We start from the raw sequence: 24,833 nt of genomic DNA, 5'->3' as shown, positions 1-24,833 counted from the left end.
CCATAGCAAGTTTAGGTTCTAAAAGGGCACTAGAAATGTTATAGATAAGAAAAATAGCAATAACCATGCACTTTGAAGGGATTTGCGGTCTGATAACAGAACTCAACTATCCCTTTAACACTGCCTTATACTATTTTCAACCTGGCATATCTGAATCACTAATCATAAAGTTCGATGTTAATATAACACTCTGGTGCGATAAATAAATATGCTATAACTACCTTACCGTCTTTACGTTTCGCGAGAGGTTGCACGAAGTTATTAGCATGCTTGCTACTGTCGCGGTAAGGGTTAGGAAGGATATCTTAGAAGAAATGTTCCCTGAGAACGATTGCTCTTCAAATGCCCTCATATTTTGAAATTAGGCAAGAAATGGGCCTAGCTCAAACGTTTGGACCAAAGGTGCGTGCCACATCGCAGTACTTTATTTAAAAATATTCTATTGCATAGTTTAAAAAATTTGCAGTCATTGTAATTTGTACTAAAACTTATCAATCAAGTACTTTTGATTCAAGTCCAAAACAATTGTTCCCTTTGGTGCTGCATATAAAAATTCACTACAAACATTTAAAATGATGATATTGTGAATGATTTATTCATTCAAAAAATATGCTTAGAAGCCCGGCGGCTGAATATTCATTGTGCATGATAAAAAAAACTTTAAAAGAAATACTATTTTTTTCTTCAAACTTTCAGGCCCTCGCAAGAGCCTGAACGTTGACAGTGTGGTGATGTGATACAGAAATAAGATGTAATCATATACTATATTAATCCATCTTTTCTCATGAAATCATGTTAATGTTTCGCATTATGTTAATATAACACCACAATGTCGCCACAATATCAGGGTTATTCGGATCAATAAGTTATATAGTAAGGCGGTATGCGAACCCGAACACCTCAAAGTGGTCACCGCAATGTACATTATGACGTCATAAAAACTCCGATAACGCAGCGGCGTGGCATCCGAAATTCACCGCCCTGATGACTGGTTGGTATTTATCATCTAAACTGATAAGTGTTGGGCAACGCCACACTTGTACAAACTGCGCAGCTCAACTAGCATGAACTAGTTTATATGTGTACAACCTTCAGAATCGATGAAAACGAGAGCAAAAATATTATCTGGGAACTCTACCGGTCTTCATTTTCGTAAAAACAACCCATCGAAGTACGTGAAGAATGAAGTGAAGATTAGAGTTTCATCGTTATACAGCATTATTGAACAGGAACCAAGAGGCAATAAAAAAATTCGGAAGTTTGCTACGATTTTTTTGGAAAACAAGGTCGCCTTTCGTACTCCGAGAAGAGGAGGAGTATATAGGAGGAACTTCCATACTGGGAAGTATAACATCTTTTTTTTTTGGTTGTTGAGGCTTTTGAAAGGATGCCATCGGCTACCATGGTCGTAACAATGCATCGGATATTCTGCATATCAATTCTGGTGTGTGGACTTTTTGGAGGAAGCTTTTATGTCACAGCCCAAGGTAGGATATTATAAAAAATGATTTTTATATAGTTGCAGAATATGATTTCGAAAATATATCTTTACATAATTTGTAATGTTTCTTCCATTGAATTATTGTATTCATTGCAGTTATATGGCCAAGTCAAAAGTACTTCTCATACTTAACAAAGTTTTGTTGAATTATGTCATGGAATCGTGAAAATAATTTGACATAAAAATATCGTTTTATTTGATGCTTTGTATGATTCATGTTCGAATAGGCCTAGGAGTTCAATAAAGACATTAGTTATACTGAAATAAAAGATGTAGTCGGTAACGTATGATACAAAAAAATGTAGCTTGAACTTGCCTATATAGTTGTGTAGTTAAAGATTATACTAAAAACTTAAAATGAGAGAACTGTAAAGCATGATTTTGTTAAAACATTACAGTGCGTTGCAGTTGAGTATTTCTAATACAGAAGCTATGATGACAGATGATGCCCCATCTAACTTTTTAACATCTAGCATTTTAATTAGTCACATCTTCCATAAGCTTTTAGACATAATGATTTACCCATAATTTCGTAAAGTAAAATACTGTTTCCATCTATTAAGATAAATAAATCAACACTTTGATATTGTTGAATTATTTATGTATTTTTGCTTTTAGTAGTTACTTGTTGATTTGTGGGTTGTCGAGGAATTAGTATGGTATATGCGTATTTAATCAAAATACTTATAGAAAGGATTAATAGGAAAGGTTTTGAAATTAATGAAAGATGATTAGACTGGAATTAAGTATGACAACCGAACAACTTCATTTTTGTAACTCTATTGCATTACGATTCTAATGATAACGAAACTAGAAGTTTATGAACTTTAGAAAGACCCATCAAACTTGTTTTTATATTCAGGAAATTTCCTTCATTTCAATGATGACTCAGTCCTCTTTCAAAAACCATTGCGATTAGGTTTCTTTATTGGATTACAAAAAATAAGTGTCTTTAAAAAAAATAGATGGTTGGTAATGGTCAAGATTGATCCTTTGTTGTTTCCGATGGTTGTGAATTTCCATCAAATCCAGGTTTTATTGACTGCGGCTCAATTCTTCGAGATTTATGGCGCCTAATAAATCAGGAATCACAAACCGAAGTGGTTAAGGTATGTTTTCACCACATCCACTTCCAAGTTTAACACTACAAAAATAAGCTATGCTTTCCAGTTCTTTAGGTTCCTGTGTCATTTCATAATTTTGAACTTACTTTGCCGCGTCATACCAAAGGACGTTAAAAGATGGGAGTTGTTGCTACCTTGTTTGGCGTTCAACAATAAGGGATAGAGCAACGTCGATCTGGCGCTGCTCAGTGGCTGCCGGGCTCACGATCAATTGGGCAAAAAGAATTTCCGTTTCGGTTTAATAAATTTGGAGTGGACTATTAGGCTATTATTATTATTATTATTATTATTTAACTATGTTCTTTATTGTTCAAACAATTGATATGAAATGAAATAAATTCTAATCAATCAATCAATCATAAGCAGGTATCCTTTTACACGGCGTCCTTATTCATATGACACATTATAATTGAAGATCATTTCCAACGTATGAGTAATTTCGATAACATTATTACAGTTGTGGTGTAAAACGGCAAGATTTAGCTGGTCAACGTGATGAACTAAAAGGTGGTGACTCCCAAGCAAGTTATGCGATCTTGTTTGAACTGCTTATCAAATCGACGTTTTCAGGTGGTAGTTCGGTTTGATCACATGTAGACCATGAAACGGGGGCAAATATGCTCACATGCTACTGAGAGGCAAAAGGAATTTTAAGTACTGAAGAATGAAAATGAAATAAGTGTGTATCGTCATTAATCATGGTTTTTCATTTATCGTAAATCTCAAGAATTTATTTAAACTTTTCACAAATTGAGGCTTTCGGTAAAACTATGTGGTATACTCACCCATGATAAAAATCTACAGAGAACATTTATCTAAAATGTTTAAAACAACATTGTGTCAAATGAGTTCACAGCAATGTTCATACCATTTATCATTAATGTTGACGTATAATGAAGTATCAAGCGTATCTTAAACATCTTCCTACTTCCTTAAAAAAACTTTTAATTTTCCATATGAATAGTTACAAGAAAAATGATAACAAAACCGTCATAATAACCATCAAATATATGGGCAAGAAGGATGGCTTAAATATTCCGATTTAGATTTCTCAGTTACACAATTAAACGTTAAACGCATAGCATTTGTTCATATTTGCTATCCTGTCAATTATTTAGGTTTATACAAAGAAATTGATGATAGGTTACTGTTTTACAAAATGGTGGAATTCCCCAAGTTTCTTTTTCAGTTATCTCACTCCTTGCATAAATTGACTCTTAATTCAAGATTATGGAATCGAAACAAACCAACTGATATCGTCAAGCCAAGCAGTAAGGATTTTCTCATTGGTCATGTCGAGATGTTTAAGTTTATACAAAGACATTTACAGGTTACTACTTTACAAAATGGTGGAATTTTCCAAGTTTCTTTTTCAGTTATCACATTCCTGGCATTCATTGACTCTAAATCTCGAGAGTATAGAATCGAAACACATACCTATTTTGTATCGCCCTGCCTAGATCGTCATCCCACATCGTGCAAATCTATTTCCCTTATCTTCTTCAAACATTGTTTAAGATAAACCTCTTGCTTTTTTCCTCCTCGGTTTTTATTTGCGTAACTTGCTGGACACGTAATATTACAGGGTGCGACCTGCTGTCTTAAATAAACATTAACAGATTTTTAATGATTAGTCAAAGTTAACCGTATGTCATTGCATTTTGAAGCTCCGGACATTGCGAGTTGTAAAGCATTGCAATGCAATATGTACCTAGTTATTTGTGAAGTTCTTATAGTTTCACTTATTTCGTGCTTTTATAAAGAATCGCTGGTCATACCTAAGTCAACTCCAACAATTAAACGCATTAAAATATTCAGATAATGTGATGTACAATATATAAATATATATATAGTATTTTTATTATTGTTACTACTATTAATATTATCGTTATCACTCTAAGTGTTATTATTATTAATATCATCAAGACTTACCCAGTATATATAGCTTCCTGAATGAGCTGCTAATTATTCCATTGGTCATTATTATTATTATTATTATTATTATTCAGTTCAGGAATTGGTTTATATAAAATGATATTTTTCTGTATTTTTGGTCTGCATACATTTTAGACGCAGATTCATATTATGAAACAAATTCAGTTTAGCGGAACCACGAGTGATTTAATATCAAGTAGTGGTCACAACGATGTAATTGTATAGCCTAATAATCAAAAGATAATATGTGTCTTTGTATTGTATTTCCTTTTTTTCCTCCACGAATATCAGAAATACATCATTGAAAAATAGTTTCCTGTTAACTCAACAGTTCAACAATACCTGTATCTTGAGTAGTCAATTTTATATATGTTATAAATGTAAATTATCTTGAATTTATATTTGTTAATCTGTTGCAACTGAAAATCAATAAAATCCCTGTGGAGGGAAAAATATGAAAGAAAAAATTATTATTATTAACATATCGAAAGTTTCACCCCATGAGAAAAAATAAATAAATTGAATCCCATATTAAGAGGTGGGGGTGGGGGGGGGGTCTACCTCCTGCCCCGAAATTACCTCTGCCACAGGCTCCTCAACAAATAAGTATCAAATAATAATGAGAAAAAGCTGAATGTAAAGAAAAACTCATGAAAACACTTTCGAATTCAAACTTTAGTAGGCTAGATCTACATAAAGCTGATTGCTTTATAAGGTAATTAATATTTAGCAAATAACTTTTGAATAAATCACTAATTGTTGCCAATTTGGTCCTCGCAGAATGCTCGTCGATCCCTCTGAGTGACCCCACGCGAGTGGTGGCCACGCCCCCTCAGTACGGTTCCAACTACACTTTCTACGAACGGGTCTCTCTATCTTGCAACGCCACGGGAGAATACACTTTTACTGGAAACGACTACAGCTACTGTGAGGGCAATAACCAGTGGAATCCCGACCCAGCCACAGTCATATGCTATGGTGAGTATTACAATCTTAGGATCAAGTATTTCTAAAATGATTCATGTATGAAAGACCTGGGGGTGTTTCACAAAGATCCTAAGTTGACCTTATCTCTAAGTTGGACTTAACATTTATGGAAAGCCGTTAGCAAAATAGCATTAATTTTATGAACAATATTTTGTATAAGTTATTTTAAAAGGCATACAATGTTGACTTAAACCAATCATATTTTCTATCATCAAGGAGATTTCATGCTCCTGATGTGGAATTTATAAGAAGTCTAAAATACTTGATTTTTCGCTTTTGAATATATTTTATTTCAAGGCTACAAATGGCTATCCATAATTTTAAATTCCAACTCATATAAATACCGCAGTGATCATACGCATTTACGCACCTAATATGTGCACCATCTCCCCACCCTATTAGGAGTATAACATCACACAGTCACCGCGAGGACATTATGATGATTATAACCAAAATGGTTTTCGTCATCCCAATCCCTTTCCTGCATATTTATCAAATAAGAGGTGATACGAATTTTGCAAGCCTTCTTAACAATCTTCATTATCATAATTCATTTCATGGACTGTAATAGTTTGAAGGTATAGACCAGTTTTGGAAACGCCCCCCTTTAAAAAAAGAAATGGAAGCTCAAATTACAAATCATGTGAAAGAATATGTTTTGACTAATACATGACGATACAAATTTTGCCGGGAAACCGCCTACCAATTGATATATTTGGTAAATTATCATATCGATCAGGTCTGAATAGATATCGCGAATGCACTTCAACGTTGAACATTTGGGCATATATTTCTGCTTTTTGCGAATTTAGGTTGAAGTATTGCCATCCAAGCCTCTGAATGCAATATTTAAACTATATTGAATGGATATTTCGCACCCAAAACCCTTGAACCGCAATGTTACCACTAACGGTCTTTACCTTTAATACTATAACGGCATATTTTTGTTACATTCAATGCCCAAGGAAAACTTTATTTTTGGAGTTCTTGATATTGAGTGGAGATAAAATCTTAAAAGATACTGCCCTCCTTGTTTTTATACGTAAGTCTTTTATTTCAAAGCAAACACGCCCAGTGTTTGTCTTGGTCCCCGAACCTTTGTTTGATGTCAAGTTAATGAGGAGATTATTTGTGTAACGGGTTAAAGAAATAAACAACGAGAGGGGAGGTGTATAGATATATAAAGATAGAGGTAGAACGAGAGAGAGATAAACTATATGCATCTTTTATTATGTTGGACGATCTCGCATTCAAAATATTTGAATGAATTTCCTGAAAAAATGAAGAAGAAAAAAATAGAATTCAATGGAAATGATGAAGACATGTGTAATTACACCTTTTCACGCAAAATTTGCCGCTTAGCAAAAGTTATCTCACAGGTTGTTATACCTTTGTCTGAGAATAGTCTTTCCTTTTTTTGTTTACCTCTCTTAATTAGGTTCATAATTTTTATTATATTTGTTTATTTCTACATGGTTCATCACATTGAATAGAATGACCAAGATAAGACATTTCGACGCCTTTAAGAGGGAGGAAGGAGGGGGGGGGGGGGGGGAGGGGGAGGGGGTGGTGTTTGTTACCATGCAACTATATTTCCTATATCGACGCCTTGAAAATATATGAAGAATGGTTTGTCATCAAATATGTTAATTAGTTAAATACGTTTTTACTTCAAATTGATTATGTTTATTTTCACATGAGTTCATTACGATACCGTAGACCTTTTACCAACATAATATCATGTTTTAACTTACACGATACATTTTTATTAAGCCCCAAAAGAAAAACGGTAAAATAATATGTCTCTAGTTTCAAATCGTGCAGATACCCAATATTGGGTAAAATTGTACACTTTACGAGGGTAAAAAGGGAACATGCATGTTTGTTGGGTAAAATTTGACACAGGGGTGGTTGGGTAAAAATTTACCCAGCAAATGTTTAATGTTTTACCCAACTGATGTGCAATATATTTGACCCAATGTAAAAGGTAAAATGTTACCCAACGACAACCATGTTCCCTTTTTGATACAACATTGGGTAATGTTTACCCAACTCATCCTGGGTTCTCGTTTACTCTGTTCTTGTGTAATTTTTTTTACCCAAAAGTTGGGTAAAATTTTAACCCAACCTTATTGTATGATTTTTTTTATTTTTACACAGATTTGGGTAAAAAAGAAACTTTGTCCGAGGAGTTGGCTGGAAAAGTACATGCTATATGTAGTGTAGTGTATAAGTAGCAGACCTCTCTCTCTCTCTTGGCTAGACAGTCTTTCGCTTGGCGTGCTCGCAGTAGGTGACTGCATCGCGGATGACATTCTCCACACGAATAATGTGTTGTCCAGAATTATGAGGAATTTCATGTCCATATTGAGAAGATTTACACGCATTCATGCAAATAAATGCTGCGGAAAGACACAAGTGCATGATCGTAGTCTATTCCGAACAAAGTCGTCCATCATCTGTCGATCTTGAACACGATTAATTTAATGAACAGCTAATTCGGAACGACCGACCACGCTAGCGCTTCAATCATAGTTTTTAACATCAGTTGTGTCATAATACCAACGTTTAGGTGTCAAAACTTGTGTTTACCCAACGCGTGGTTCAAATATTAATCTGCATCGTTACTTTCTTACCCCGGAAATGCGCACAGTCGAATTTTGATATGACACTATGGCAAGTGTAATGAAATTTCGAAGGGACTTGGTGTTTGGCACAAGGTTGGGTAATACTTTACCCAACTTTTTTAAACAGCGATTTTGCACAGCAAAATTTTGCACTCTATTTTTAGATGCATGATGTCGGTAAGATCAAGTAGCACCGTAAATGTTGAAATACGAGATGACAAAACAAACCAAAGAAGAAGTACATACATTATTTCATCACATTTAACTTTTGTTACAACATCAACATTCAACAAACACTAATGTAAACACTAAGCTGCCCTAAATAGTTCAAAAGAGTTCTCCCCCATTCTGAGATAAATCCAAAATTAAAACAGAAAAAAATAATGGATTCCAGTTCTTGATATATTTACATAGAAGCTTAAAATCAACCGAAAAAAGGGTCACTTGCTGTGTATTAAAGTGAATCACTTTTACATGCTTCAGTTAGACCGGTAACATATATATGTATATATATATATATATATATATATATATATATATAACTTCATGGCTTGTTATTTCATATACTATAGTTGTGATTAGTTCATTTAGAAAAAAAAGTTAAGGATAAATTCGTTCGATTTTTGAGATTTCCGAGGTTATTAGGCTAACTAATGTTTATTTATGTTCCTTGTAATCACTGGTTATGTTGTACACTGTGGATAGAGGATGTCATAAAGTGTTAATGTTATTTGCATTAAAAGGTAGTTTCGGTAATTCTGGGCCCCGTTTTACAAAGAGTCGATATAAATCGCAACTATGTACATAAGAGATAGGAAACTGCAAACTTGCCATTGATTGGAGGACTTGCGATTGATTTGGATCAATCTTAACTTTTTGTAAGACGGGGCACAAATGTATAAAAGGGTAACCTCATGTTACTACAAGAACATAGCTAACATTAATCATCATCACTATGAACCTGACGGACAAAGAAAGAGGACAAAATATACAGTTCCTAATTCTACCCCCAAAAATTGCTGTGGTAGACAAAGGAACATCCCTTCACTGCTATTATGTAAAAGTGTGTAGACCAGTGAATATGCATGTGACACCTGTTCTACACACTTTTACATAATAGCAGTGAAGGGATGTTCCTTTGTCTACCACAGCATTGTTGAGGGTAGAATGAGGAACTGTATATTTTGTCCTTTTTCTTTGTCCGTCATGTTTCATAGTGCATGCAAGCGCATGAGTTAATAGTCCACTTCACTTTCGACAAGGGAGATGTGAGCTGGGTTGGTGGACTGCTGGCCAATACACGGACCCCGGTTCAACACCGAGTTGAGGTTTGATAGAAAATAGATGTATAAGGTTGTTTTAAGATGCAATATTTAGATTTTGCTGGCACACGCCAGGAAGAACTGTAAACAAATGCAACACACTCCACACACATTGTACATAATTACGATATCTATTATTGATTATATCCCATTATTGTATATGTAGATAGCATGGTCCATACTAACATAGCGGTTTTAGATTTCCTTCAGGATCTTTATTATATCACAAAACCCGACAGTTGATCTTAATTGTTTGCCTCATTTGCCCGAATTCACAAAGGAGGTTTGAGCTCAGACCAAGGTTTTCGTACGTCATATGACGCGTTTTACGCATTTTTTTACAAACCTGGTTTGTAAAGAACAAAAGGAGGTTTGGCGAAACAAAAGAAGGTTTGAGCTCAAACCTTGCTTTGTGAATTCGGGCCATTATGTTCACGCAACTCTATATGAGCAAAATATCATTTTCAATACAGGATAATTAAATAATCAAGTGGTGGTGGTGGTTATTTTACCTGACTGCTAAGAAAGCATAAATGCTTGTTAGTAAGCATCAAAGGACCGACGGCTTCAGGTCCTCTCCGAGAGACCTGGTAAAGAGGATTAATGCCTTACCAAAAGGCGTGACTAGCGCATCGACTTGGTTTCGAACCCAGGACGCCGGATTACAAGCCACTGCTTTACCAAGTGAGCTATCGCGCCTCCTCATGAATAATCTTCTTCAAATCCAAACCAAAATGTTTTTTTCTTCTTCAGAAAGATGTGCGGGTAGTCTCATCCCAGACGATGTGACCCAGGAAGACTTGGAAGGCAACGCAAAGACTTACTACGAGCACGGAGAATACATCTATCTATCTTGCTCTGCTAGTCAGACGCTGATTGGCCCAAGTAGGATCACGTGTCTAGATGGCTCCATCGGCGATGATGCGGTTTCGTGCGCAGGTAAGAAGACGAACATAAAATATGTAAGAATATCTTCATCTTTTTTTGATTTTTGATTTTTGATTTTTGATTTTTTTTTTTTTATAATTTTTTTTTGGGGGTTGTTACTCAGAATGAAATTTTGACTAGGTTGAGTAAAAGGTAATGCAAAGTTTTGGGAAATTTCGAAAATTGGATAGATATCACTTCTTTAAAGGTAAAGACCAGTATTGGAAACGCCCCAATTTCAAAAAATGAAATGGAAGCTCTCATTACCAATCATGTGAAAGAATGTGTTTTGACTAATACATGATGATAAAAAATTTGCCGGGAAACCGCCTACTAATTCATATATTTGGTAAATTTATTTCTCTCATGGTCTGTGAGAGATATAGGGTAGTCCCATATACATCTTTCTGTGTATAGTGCTTGTAACTTTACGAAGAATGGGCCAAATTTCTTATCATTTTGATGATTCCAGAACCTTGCAGATGCTAGATGCTAGATGATCAACCTTTTCTGATCGATTCCACAAAGTTTCTTTCACAATGCAATCGCATGACCATAACTGGTCTTTACATTCTTAAAATTTGGATATATTTGGATGCCCCTGTGGATTTATTGTTAGCACTAGAAAATTTAGCCCCTAAAAACACTTCTGCTCTCGAGAAATTGAATAATCAAAATTTACCGTTGCTCCCGGTGAATTTCAAATATTTAAAATAGCGCCTATGGCCATTTCATGGTAGCTGCGACCCTGGCAATTTCAGAACTGTGCAATTCTGATATAAAATTTCCAAACGGGAATAGCAAATCGGTCGATTGTAGTCAAGAAACATGGTTTTAAAGCTAAAGTAATACCAGTCTTGAGAGGGAGCTATACAACGCAAAAAGTTTATTATTTATAATTTCATCACTTTAATTTCGATTTCAACCCCGACAACGATTAATGAATATTGTAAAAACGCATATGCTTCCGATATGTTCATTTGAACCAAATTCGTGACCCCATACCAAAACGTTGTATAACCTTTAACGCCATTGTTAAATACTTTTAGATGTTAACTTCTGTATGTCACAATCTCAAGAAACATAAATCTTGCACAAATTAACTTTTTCACTTACTTAAACATTACAAAACTTGGTAAGGAAGTGAACAATTTAGTTGTTTACAGTATGGAATTTTGCTGAAACAATTTCAAGGAGAGTATCCTGACATATCCCACGGGCAAGACAAATTACAGGAAAAAGTTAAATGTTCATAACGGCTGCTATCGACTCAAGCATTCTTGCTTATGATAGTTGGCCTCTGCATTTATCTTGATTAGTTTTACTTTAACCTTCATACTTTCAAGCTTTCAACTATGCATTTTTATGTGTGCGTATTTTAGTTGTCACTCTCTATGTAAATCAATTATATTATATACTGTTATTGTTATTTGAATGTTTTATATTTGATTTATCAATAAATGCAGAAACATCTGCTAAAAATTAAAAAAAAACCTTCTACCTCGCAATCTGGAAAATTAACGTATATAAATATATGTAAGTCTTGCGAAGAAAATAAAATACATGTATTTCTCTTCACATCTCGCATTCTTCTCCTACCTCTCCTACAAATATTTGCTCAATTAATCTTACGTTGGGTTGTGTAATTTGGCAGCAAGTTAACAAATTCAGCCTGATATATAGCCACAGAAGTAATCTTGTTATTTGGGGTTTGTTATTTTGCCTAGATAACGGGCATAAAAGCCACAATCTTTGCTTTGGAATTTATTGAGCAGTAAAGTCGATTCTTTAAATAAGTTGGGATCACTGATTCACTGGATTTATATAACGTAAAGTAGAAGAGCGTTCAACTTCATAGATGACTGAACATTTATTTGGTCCAACCTTGCTAACCTACATTTAATTCCTAGTGTAATTAATGTCCACTTTGAATGAATATTACTATCCTAACATGTAGTTATATAGCTCATGAAATTGGATAGTTGAGTATCATTTATTTAAACATGTTTAGCAGAAACAGTAGCCTATAAGGAATTGTAAATAAGTAGTACCAGTATAGTAGCAGTTGAAGTTCTAGTAGTAGTGGTAGTATTATTATCATTAGTATTAGTAGTATTAGTATTAGTAGTAGTAGTAGTAGTAGTAGTAGTAGTAGTAGTAGAAGGAGTAGTAGCAGTCGAAGTAGTAGTAGTAATAGTAGAAGCAGCAGCAGCAGCAGCAGCAGTAGTAGTAGTAGTAGTATTAGTATTAGTATTAGTAGTAGTAGTAGTAGTAGTAGTAAAAGTAGAAGAAGTAGTAATAATAATAGTAGTAGTAGTAGCAGAATTATTAGAAGTAGCAGTAGTAGAATAAGTAGTAGTAATAGGAGTGGTGGTAGTATAATATTAGTAGTAGTAGTAGTAGTAGTAGTAGTAGTAGTAGTGTAGTAGTAGTAGTAGTAGTAGCGATAAAAGTGGTGGTAGCATCAGAAACATAAGTAGTTGCAGCAGCATCAACAGCAGCAGCAGCAACAGCAGTAGTAGTAGTAGTAGTACTGTAGCAGCAACAGAAGTCGTTGTCGTCGTCGTCGTCTTCATCACAGTAGTTATAGGAGTGACAGTAAGCGAAAGAAGTGGGGAATGTGAGGAAAAGGAAGACATGAAAAAGACAAAACAGTACAAAATACAGTCAAAGAAGGATGTATTTTTGAAGCAATTGATATTATCCACATCATACCAGTGGTAGTGGAAAATGTAGAATCTATTGGTAAATGGATTAAAAAGTATGATGATTTCATGTTAGCTTTAACTATTGAAAGAACGTTGAAATCTCTAAACTACAGTTGTTGTAGAATAATGTTCGTGAATTAATCAAGTTACGATCTTGAATGTTTTTTCGTTTGTATCTTTGGAAAAATTTAGGAGGAACGACTATGGCTGTGTACACCACATCACAGGCAACTACGAGCAGTGCGCCCTCAACGACTGCCCAACAGGACGAAACAACATTGGCTTTTCAGACGATCATCAATACCGTAATGGGTTCCACCACATCTCATGACGACGGCCTCACGACCGGACAGCCTGATGTATCGACACAGGCACAAACCAAGCCATTGACATCCACGGATTACATCACAACAACCCCAGTCATCACTGTGGAGTTTTCCACAGTGGTTCCAACCGATGTCTCTGCAACCACTGTTCAGGAATCCACAACAGGAGCCCCTCCCTTTACGGAACTGAGTACCACGAATATGGCAGAAGCGACTACGATATCCACAGACATACATTCAGCAATGTCGACGCGTTTCATGAGTACTGATGTGTACGAACCAACGACCTTTCAAACATTATTTGCAACAGACACTCCGGGACGCACGATAAATACAGATCCTGGTGTGACCGTCACTACAAGTGGATCTACGGACGAAGTGACTTTGGCAATTACAGACGAACCCGTAACATTCTCAACGTCTTTACTGGCCACTGATGCTGACGACGCAACGACGTTTCAAACATTATTTTCAACAAACACTCCGGGACGCACGATAAGCACGGATCCTGGTGTGACAGTCTCTACAAGAAGATCTACGGACGAAGCGACTTTGGCAATTACAGACGTATCTGTAACATTCTCAACGCCTGTACTGGCTACTGATGCGGACAGCGCAACGACGTTTCAGACAGCAATCAAAACGGATACTCCAGAAAGTACCTCGGGCACTGAGTCTTCCGTAGCAACAGACGTCGCAACAGCCAGCGACGCAACTGCCATCAACCCAGCCACCACGATGCCGACAACTGAGCCCATAACAACAGGATTTACAGATTTACCTCGGACGGATGGCAACCTCGTAACCACATCGGCCACTGATGTTTCTGCAACTGATGATGATGTGACGACATCCCCCGTGAAAGGCACTGAAGTGGTGACAGCGATAGTGACAGTCACAGAAGGGATCACTGAAATCGATGGTTTTACTACTTCCCCCGTGGAAGCCACTGAAGAGGTGACAGCGGAGGTGACAGTCACAGAAGTGATCACTGAAATCGATGGCTCTACTACTCCCCCCGTGGAAGCCACTGAAGAGGTGACAGCGGTAGTGACAGTCACAGAAGGGATCACTGAAATCGATGGTTTTACTACTTCCCCCGTGGAAGCCACTGAAGCGGTGACAGCGGTAGTGACAGTCACAGAAGGGATCACTGAAATCGATGGTTTTACTACTTCCCCCGTGGAAGCCACTGAAGAGGTGACAGCGGTAGTGACAGTCACAAAAGGGATCACTGAAATCGATGGTTTTACTACTTCCCCCGTGGAAGCCACTGAAGAGGTGACAGCGGTAGTGACAGGCACAGAAGTGATCACCGAAATCGATGGCTTTACTACCTCCCCCGTGGAAGCCACTGAAATCGATGGCCTTACTACCTCCCCCGTGGAAGCCACTGAAGTGGTGACAGCGGTAGTGACAGGCACAGAAGTGATCACTGATGTCGATGGCGTTACTACTTCCCCCGTGGAAGCCACTGAAGTGGTGACAGCGGAAGTGACAGTCACAGAAGTGATCACTGAAATCGATGGCTTTACTACTCCCCCCGTGGAAGCCACTGAAGTGGTGACAGCGGAAGTGACAGTCACAGAAGTGATCACTGTAATCGATGACCTTACTACTTCCCCCGTGGAAGCCACTGAAGTGGTGACAGCGGAAGTTACAGTCACAGAAGTGGTCACTGAAATTGATGGCTTTACTACTAATACTACTACACCAGGCGGCAGTGACATGACAACAACCATGAGTGAGTAAATTGGCATTCTATTTATCTCAGTGACTATGCTTGATGATCAATGTGGGTGTCATTCATACACAATACAAAGATTGACGGTTCAGCCCTTTAGTTTTCTTCTTTTCTTCTATCTATTCTTTATCAACATTTTAAATGTTACTTAGAGGTAAAATAGATAATTTTGCATCTAGATAGCCGAGTGGCAATGTGCCAGACATGAGCGCTATACAAGACTCCACTGCCGTCATCATTATCATCTCTGACTCTGACTCTATTTTGACACATTTATCTCATCCTTGCATCATCCCCCTCTATCTCTCTCATTTTTTCTCCCCCTCTCTCACTCTCTCTCTCTCTCTCTCTCTCTCTCTCACTCTCTATTTCTTTAAATATTCATTTTACAGTTCTTTCTCTCACTTGTTCACGTTTTTTATTCTCCTATCAGTGCCGCAAACTTGTGAGGGGTTCTGCGACCCGGACCGGGAGCGGTGTGTGACGGGATCGGAAGGGCCAGAGTGCGAGTGTCTGCCGGGATTCTATAGAATCACCGAGGATAAGACAAAGACGAATATCCAGTGTACAGGTATGTGTAAGGCTGGGTTGAGCAAGGGCGTCGCAAGGCCAGGGTTTAAAAAGAGGAGGGGGGTGGGGTTCAGGACTAAATCTGCAAACAAGTAGTCAACCGAAAATCGATATGCAGAAAGGTCATAAATTGTGGCAATTAGCCGACATGCTTAAGATCGATACAAATTTGCATTCAATCTTTCAATGGGAGAGGCGTGGGGGGGGGGGGGGGGTGGAACACATCCCGCATCCACCTTAGCAAAAACTGAAGAAAACAAATCAGTACCCACTGGATATGATGGGGAAGTCGATGAATCCAAAACCTGACCAATAACCTTATCTACCATAATATACTGTTTGGTGTGCTGCCATCTTCGGCGAGTTGCTTGATTTTTCTTTCATTATAAGTAATTGTTTATGTTTATTGTATGCATGTAATTCTATTCTGGAAATCTACGTAGTAATTCAATGAAATCATTCATCTTTTGATTTCTTCTTTTTCTCTGAATAACGCAGAGGCGATACTATTCGAGGTCGACGCACGGATCACGGAAATTGATTGGCAAACTGTCGAGTTCAGCGAAGATTTGAGAAATAGTTCCAGTGCAAGATTCATCTATTTGGACGATCTCTTATGCAATGCGGTGAGTGTGAAAATAAAAATCCCTGTGGAAAGTTCCGAATTCATGAATTTCGTCATTATCATTTGATATTAAAACAATGACAGGAAAAGATCCAACTACTTGTATTAGATATTGAGCCCGCTTCCTATTGAAGAAGGAGTAGGGGGCCATGCGTTTGTGATTTATTTTGATAATAATAATGATAATAATAATATTCAGTTCTTGTATAGCGCATTATCACATTATATAACGTCCCTATATGCGCTTCCAAAGAGCCTTGGAAATTATTACTCTAGTTTTAGCTCGTAAATATTCGTAGCAGGTGGATGAAATGTTTTTTAACGAGGGATTTTGTGCATTAAAGTTGATTACATTACGAAAATGGCCTATAGCATTGTGCGCCACCTATCGAAATGTGCGAACATTGAGTTGATTTTTCGAAAGGCTTTGCGACCGTTGTATAGAAACAAAACACTAACACCAACAACGATATAAAAAATACAACCACCCCCACAATCATCACCACCACCGCCACCACCACCACCACAACAACATCAAGATAAACGCAATAGGCCGTTTTCGTAATGTATTCAAATGTATACGAGTTTAATTAGCAACGAGCTATTACATTCACCTGTTGCATAATTATATCAATATTCAGAATGCGAATTGCATACATGAATTGTTGCTAGGTAGGGCAAAGATTATGCACTGCTTTACCTAACACGCAAAGTTTGCTATTTGCAATCTGACTATTGAAATACAAATCTTCAGAACCGGTGAATGAAACAATCCGCAACGAGCCACTTCCCAAAAGACGTACATGACTATTAAATTTGATTAAATTGCGAAAATAATTTATTTGAATATCATGTGGTTTCCTGTCTTACCTCGTCTGTAGGTGGCGTCTGTTCAGGATTCTACCTCGGACTTTCTCGTCTGTCAGGTGACGTCATTCTCCGATGGCAGCATCGTCGCCGCGATCGAACAGTACTTCGACGCACTGAGCAACGCCACGGAGATCGAGGTATACAATGAGACGATAGCGGCGTTTGTAGAGAACAACATCACGGCTGACGTCACCCGAGTTGAATGTAAATTCACAAATATTTATGAAATTAAAATAATTATATCATATACATACTCTCTGGAGTTGCCATGTCCAACGCGTCATTTTTGTGTGGAAAAGTGGACATGGTGGCGTGTGTCCACATTTCGAACGCAGCGAAACTTTTGGCGCGTTTGTAATTTACATCAAACATGCTGCGAGAGATCGTGAAGTGGTTAGTCAAGTAGAATGTACTGTACGATGACTTTAATTTTCTTTCGAGGCGGCTCTTCCGAAGGTGATGTGGTGGAAGTACTAGCAACGATTCAAAATAATATGCAGCATGTATTCCGACTTCTGTCCAAGTTGTCAAGGTTGCTGGTTCCAAACAATTTTGTACCAAACATTGGTGTGGTGATCATGACACCAGCGCGAAACATTGAATTTGCCCAGCTCCAGCCCGTTACTTGAAAGATTTCGCGGTGAACCTCATGAGCAGTCGCTGTTGTTTGAACCAGTAACCCGGATGACGAGCGATGATGACGTTAGCACCTCGGTACTCTATGCATTCATGTGCAGTGGCGTACGCAGGATTGTTTTCAAGGGGGGTTTTCCAAAAAAACATACACATAAAAAAAACTCGAGGGGGGGGGGGGGGTTTAACCCCCAAACCACCCCCCCCCCCCCTGCGTACGCGCCTGTTCATATGTATACCCTTTTGTCCAGTGACGAACTATCACATTCACCTGTTCAAGTATTAGGCTTACAAACCATCAGGCCTAGTAAGAATGAAGAGCATGTATTTAGCGTTGCTAGGTCGGTCAAACACTTCGGCTTGTCCGACCTACTTACAGAACCGGCACATACCATTTTCAAAATGTATTCAATTTTATACACGTTTACCTAGCGACGAGCTATCGTATTCATCCGTTATATATTATATATGTCAGCAATTAGAATATAAATTGGATATGTTAGTTGTTGCTAGGTCAGACAAACATGATGACTTGTCCTACATTACTAAGTGTAAATTTATGCAAATTGCATTCTGACAATTCAAATGCAACCATCGTTCATAACAGATGAATACAATATTCAGTAACGAGACAAATGACTGATTCTTTCCAACTTCTATTCTTTTCTTTTTATAGTGGTAGTACCATCGATTCCCACAACCGTGTCTGCACCTACCACAACTCAAGTAATAACAGCTGCAACAACAGGTAATTAAATATCACTGACTAAAACTATTCTAGTCATAACGAATATGCTTGAGCTATATACCACTTCCAAATATCTAAAGATTTAACCTCTTTTGTTGTTACAGACACTAAAATATTGGTTATTCACTGTTTTCTTAATTTTCTTTAATATATTATATGCCACACAAATCCGTTCCCTATTTATCGTATACCAACGGATTCAAGATCATTTAACTGTTCCGAACTTAAGTTTAATCTGTACCGGTATTAAAGGCTAAGTCCATTCCAAAAATAACTTGCTTTTAATAGATGCAGAAAAACAAAAATTGTAAAAAATCGGATAACTAATGGGGAAGTTTTGCATTTTTTTTAAAGAATGAAAAACTATGAAACTTAGAAAATCACTACACAAATTGCCAATTTGGTTATCAGTTTGTGACGTCATTGCCTCACTATTTGCTAGAGGTCTTCATAGAGCTAATCAAGATCCGGTATTATAATTTACCAAAGCCTTTGACATTGTGTAGCACAAGGCAACCCTTCCCTCGATTGGTGCCTATTGTTTTGTACGTAAACGTACGTGCGGCAAACGAGCGACAGCGCAGAGAGGCGAAAAAGGAAAAGGAAGTGTTAAAGGAATAGTGTTTTACACCTAGGGTTAACCAATGCAACGTTTTACCAGGGAGGTGAGACTTTAACTCACATGCCCTGGTTTTACACAGGTACGGACAATCTGCATGTTTTCCTTCAAGATGACGAACGCTGCAAAATGTGACAAACCCTTGCAGAATATGTACAAAATATTGTTTTCTTCTCTCTTTATTCCAGAACATCGAACATCTGGCAGGACAACACATACGTCTGGACCCATTGCCTCTAGTGGTACGTAAACATATATAGAAAATATATACCAGATGATATTAAAGAATACATATATATAGATATATCTCTTTTAATCTGTTTTCCTTCATTTGCTCCTTGTCACTCTTCTGTTGAATTCTTTTTTATTTACATTAAATGTGAGAATTAAAAAAATTAGGCCTACATAATATATAATTGAACACTTGAAAATATAGGTAAATCAAAGGATCAAGAAAAATGCAGAGGCCAACTATCATAAGCATGAATGATTGAGTCGATAGCAGCCGGGAAAGGAGGGGGCACATTTTATATGTTCCCATATGATTATAATTCATTTTCAAGTAAACTTTGAAATGATGAAAAACTATGGAAAATGTTTAATGCAAGCAAGCAAATAAACAAACAAACAAAAAATAAACATATAGAAGAACGAATCTTCTGTATCACGTTACGGATCGCTATACAATTGTGGTGGAATAACTATCATGACTTAAACTAGTAATCGCAGATTTATATTCATTCTAATTAATCTTCTGTGGTTAGGAACAGCAGGGGCAACACGCGAGACCGAGTCTTCAACAACGCAGTTCGTTACGACGGCTAAACCAGCTAAAAGTAAGTTATGCAAAATTGTAGTCTGGAATTCGTGCCTTGCCTTTGAATTTTGATGTGAATGTGGAAAAAAAAAAGTATTATTAGGAAAGAGATTCGACGAGGAGGGAGGGGGGGTGGTGGAGGAAAAACAGTTGAAAGGATGTTGTAAGCGAATAATGCAGTACAAAGAAGAAAGTGGTAGATGAAATTTATAGACAGAGAGAGAGAGAGAGAGGAAACCAGAAAAAGAGAGGTAGAGAGTAAACCAGAACGAGAGAGAGAGAGAGAGAGAGAGAGACAGAGAGATATGGGTAGGAAAAGTGAAAGAGATACAGATTAAGAAGAGCGAGAAGGAGATAGACAGAGGGGAAAGTGGGAAGATAAAATATACGTGTCAAAAACAAAATTACGAGGCATGCATGGTAGTAACTATAAGCTGTTCAGTTGGCATTCCTAATGCCTCTCCATCGACAGAAATCATGACAACTTTATCATCACTTTTGTTTATCAATATCACGTCTCATTGCTTAAAGGGTAATACAAAGTTTTGGTATGGGGTCATGAATTTGGTTCGAATGAACGTTATTGGAACAATATTCAATGATCGTTGTCGCTGTTGAAATCGAGTCTAAAGTGATGAAATTGTAAATAATAAACTCTTTATGTTGTATAGCGCCCTCTCAAAACTGATGTTACTTAAGCTTTAAAACAATGTTTCTTGACTACAATCGACCGATTTGCTATTCCCGTTTGAAAATCATGTATCAGAATTGCATATTCTGAGATTTTCATGGTCGCAGCTACCATGGAATGGCCTTAGGCGCTATTTGAAATATTTGAAATTTACCGGGAGCACCGGTAATTTTAAAAATATTCAATTTCTCGAAAGCAGAAGTGTTTTAGGGGCTAAATTTTCTAGTGCTTATACTACATCCATAGGGGCATCCAAATATATCACAATATTAAAGAATTACTACCCATCCAATTTTCAAAATTTCCCAAAACTTTGCATTACCACAGATACAGCCGATACGACTCTCCTGGTGCTGTACATCTTAATTCCCGTCGTCGCTCTCCTCCTCCTCATCGCAATCGGTTTCATCCTCTACCAGAACAAGAAAGTTTCGGCCCAATACGGTGCTTACAACCCCGGAGGCAAGAAATCAAAGGTCTCGAAGACATCCAAGAAGGCCAATGCTTCAAACAAGGTATAACTTCTAAACCTAGCTTATTCAATTAAAACAAAAAATCTTTATCTTATTTTCGAATTCCGTGTAGAGGTGTCGTGGTATAGGGGATACGTCACCGGACTGTGGATCACAGGACTTGTGGTTCGAGTCCCGGCGCGATAATAATGTCCTTTGGCAAGACATCAACCTGAAAGAACCTGGAAGGAATTCCTCTATTAAATGCCTAAACACATTATCAGGGTAGCTCTGCTAATGCCCGGGCAATAATAGCCCACAGAAAACTTTAGTATTACGTCTATATCAATCTTAATATTATTATGATTTTAATGTTAATTTGGTGGTGTGTATTTATCTGACTTTATATGCTTGTAAGTATTAGCAACCAGGGGACCGACGGATTCAAATATCATCCGAGGGACTTGGAAATGAGGAGTAATGCCTTTAGTTAACAAAGGGCACTGGCGCATCCACTTGGTTTTGAAGCCGGGATCTTCCGCTTTAATATGATACTACTGCTCTACCACTGAGCCACCGCGCCAGTACCGATGAATGTGCTTATTGTGCAAAATATAAAAAGTAGAAGAAGAAAGACAGGAGACAAGAAGGAAGTCAAATAGTAGAAGAACACAAAGAAAATAAAATGTTTTTTTGAGTAAAAGTTGAATTCCAACTCATCTAAGAAAAAGAGGACTAAGCTTTATGTGAGGAAAAGAGATAAGTTGCTTGTAAATTTGATGTTGTTTCCCCTCCAAGATGTGTAATATACATATGAATATATAAATATATATGTATGAATAAAATATCGTTATAATCTGAAATGAAAATATGCGAAACGAAGAATTGTCATATACTCGTATACCATGATTATAATTCTTTCCAATTGAACCAAATTAGGACACAAACGGCCATGTGAATACTGCCTTCTACGATGGAATAGTGACCAGTGTAGACGAGTGCACCCAAACCTCGGGACCTCAGTCATCGGGACACGATCGTCCCGACAACGGCGTGGTCGTCACGGAGGACATCGACCATATGGTGTATCCTTACCCCTGGAACGAGCCCGGACGACTCGAGGGCGATGATGATGTCAATGCGATCTACGCGAAGGTCGATCGAAAATCCGCCAAGGAAGTGACGCATAAAAACCCACCGGTTATTGTCGAGATCGAACTGAAACCGGTTGTGGTCGAGGAACCGCAAAGCCCGCCGGTTGACTGGGCCGCGGTAGATCCTGAATTAGGCGCGGTTGAGAAAGAAACGTCAGTCACCGAAGCGGTTGAAATTGATTCAGATCGTAATTCACACGATCAGGATGCGGTAGACGAACAGGTGGACGATAACGAAAACGGGGAACACGAAGTGAATAACACGGGCTTGCAAACCGAGGTCGACGAGGAACCCGACTACATAGTCATAGAAGGTTTTGAGCTCAACGCATCTTCTTCCAACGACGGGTCGACGTCGAAAGACGATGGATCACTCAACCTCGACGCCATTAGTTTAGAGTTGATGTCGACGATGGAAAATGAAATGGACAAAAGACTTAATAACAGGAGCACACCTTGTTGACCTTTGAACTGTGATTCCCGGTAGGTCTTTCTGTTTCTTAGGTTTAAAAGCATTATTCGGATCTATAAATCATACATATCTAAAGACTTTTTATTTAAAAAAACGATCTAATTCGTTTTTTTTTTCTTGATATAATTTTCATTTATTCCTATGAATTAAACATATCAAATGCATTTGTATCTGTTGTATGTTTCTGAGATGTTGGGACCCTATGGAAATCAGCTTTTGTTATTAAAGGTTTTCCATCCCATGAGAGCAAATGATGAGTGATTCAATAAATTATGTCCATTTGTACAAATATTTTATATTTTAAACAATTTTATTGATGTCAACTTAGAATATTGATGCAAAATAAGCAAAATGATTCTACGGAACTACTCGTAAATGTATTAAAAAATAAAAACAATATTCATTAATGTTAAATATTTTGCAAGCTATACGTCACCAAAATTGTTTATTTCTACGTTTTTATTTTCATACTTTCTGTTGATAAAATGTTTGTTATAAAGATATATTTCATGTTGTACAATTAAACTAAATATATTATTTATCATTAAATTGTAAATGTTAATACCGTTGTCACAGGTTTAAGAGCTATTTAGCATTTTAGACTAAACATATTTGTGTTAATTTTTATGTAAGTGTAAAGACCGTTTTTTGTAGATAGGATTATTCTCCTTTTCCTCTGTAGGCCTAAATGTAGGTTGCATATCTAACCAATGTGTATTACGAAAAAAAAGGAGGCAAATACCCGAAAATCACCTGTAAGAATATGAATATTTATGTACGTTTCTTTTAACCGATCATTCTACATTTGTATTTTAAAATTTTACATTATTTGAGCAAAATCATATTGAACATTGAGTTGGCATGACGAATAAAGGTTGTAATGTTATGTTAGTTTTTCCAGTTTCTCACGAATGTGCTATTAAAAAGTAAATTGTGGATAATACTAATGCCATTTTGATTATGCATCCTTTCTAGGAAATGAAAAAAAAAGTTTGACCGACTCTTGGATCATATTTGAAATACGATTTAAAAATTATATATATTTTTGAGCCTTGTACGATTCTTTAAAAGATACATTTCAAATTTCTCCGTATCTATTTTATTTTTAATCTATATTTCTATAGCAACGCTTGTTCTAAATTTGGGAATGTGTAAGATACATTCGTGTAAAATTGTAAGTGGCTAAAATAAATTTGAAACATAATAGTTTTAGAGTTCGAGATGTCGATATTGCCCCTATAGTAGGGGGGGGGGGGTTGCATCCAATTAAATAAATATTGTCGGCAAATCTTATAAAGTTTATGACCTATTTTTCTTTTCTGTTCCATCTTTCCTTTCTTTTTTGCTTGGTGGAAAATCTGATTTATCTTGTCGGCAAATATGGTACGACTGCACCTCTCATTCAAATGCTAGGTTCACATTTCACAAAGCATTTTCCAGGAATTCACAGCAATAGTAAAGCGATTAAGCCATTCTCTCATAGTATGAAGTTACTTCGTTTAATATAGTTTTTTTTTTTACAATGTAAAGATCAAATTAATGTCTATAAACAAGGCATGATTTATAAGTTAATCTTAACGAGTTCTCAATACACTGTAATTGCCCATAAAGTTGGAATATTTTTAAAATGTATTGTCATGAAGGGATCGTGAAAATATGGTTTATTCTAGATAGATAAATTTAAACTAAATTAAACTTTTTGAATCAATCTAAAGGGTCATAGAGATTGATCAATATAGTTCTGAGAAGATATAAATTTTATCTGTCAGTCTGAAATAAACCGTCACAATCATTTCATGAAAAGAGGTAAGACAAAATTATTCCAACTGTATGGGTAGGCCTGGTGTAAATTTATCAAAATAAAAAGTGTAGAGATTGATTATATCACAATATTTGACAAAGTAAAAGGCTTGGAGTATCAAATCGAAAAGTATTACATTGTACTATAAATAAAAAGATGGAGAGAGAGAGAAAAATAGAG

The 24,833-nt window shown here is 36.8% G+C and overlaps 1 protein-coding gene across 1 annotated transcript; it reads left to right on the top strand.

Annotated features, from left to right (window-relative positions):
- Positions 1–1,026: 1,026 nt before the first annotated feature.
- LOC105444242 (serine-rich adhesin for platelets-like) lies at positions 1,027–23,799 on the top strand. The gene is made up of 12 exons (XM_030987439.1): positions 1,027–1,487; positions 5,341–5,538; positions 10,250–10,435; positions 13,324–15,201; positions 15,635–15,772; positions 16,270–16,397; positions 17,278–17,470; positions 18,576–18,647; positions 19,455–19,508; positions 20,031–20,102; positions 21,102–21,289; positions 22,166–23,799. The coding sequence occupies exons 1-12, from the start codon at positions 1,388–1,390 to the stop codon at positions 22,841–22,843; spliced, it is 3,885 nt and encodes a 1,294-aa protein (XP_030843299.1). The 5' UTR covers positions 1,027–1,387; the 3' UTR covers positions 22,844–23,799.
- Positions 23,800–24,833: the final 1,034 nt, after the last annotated feature.

The sequence above is a fragment of the Strongylocentrotus purpuratus genome, unplaced genomic scaffold, assembly GCF_000002235.5.
Source record: "Strongylocentrotus purpuratus isolate Spur 01 unplaced genomic scaffold, Spur_5.0 spur5_scaffold_16, whole genome shotgun sequence".
NCBI classification, from domain to species: domain Eukaryota; kingdom Metazoa; phylum Echinodermata; class Echinoidea; order Camarodonta; family Strongylocentrotidae; genus Strongylocentrotus; species Strongylocentrotus purpuratus.
Note: the sequence above shows the minus strand (reverse complement) of the source record. Positions and strands in the feature narration are given on the sequence as shown.

Coding starts and splice junctions, on each gene's coding strand:
- LOC105444242 (XM_030987439.1), top strand. CDS start 1,388: ATGCCATCGGCTACCATGGTCGTAACAATGCATCGGATATTCTGCATA. Junction 5,539..10,249: donor AGCCACAGTCATATGCTATG/GTGAGTATTACA, acceptor TTTCTTCTTCAG/AAAGATGTGCGGGTAGTCTC. Junction 16,398..17,277: donor ACGATCTCTTATGCAATGCG/GTGAGTGTGAAA, acceptor CCTCGTCTGTAG/GTGGCGTCTGTTCAGGATTC.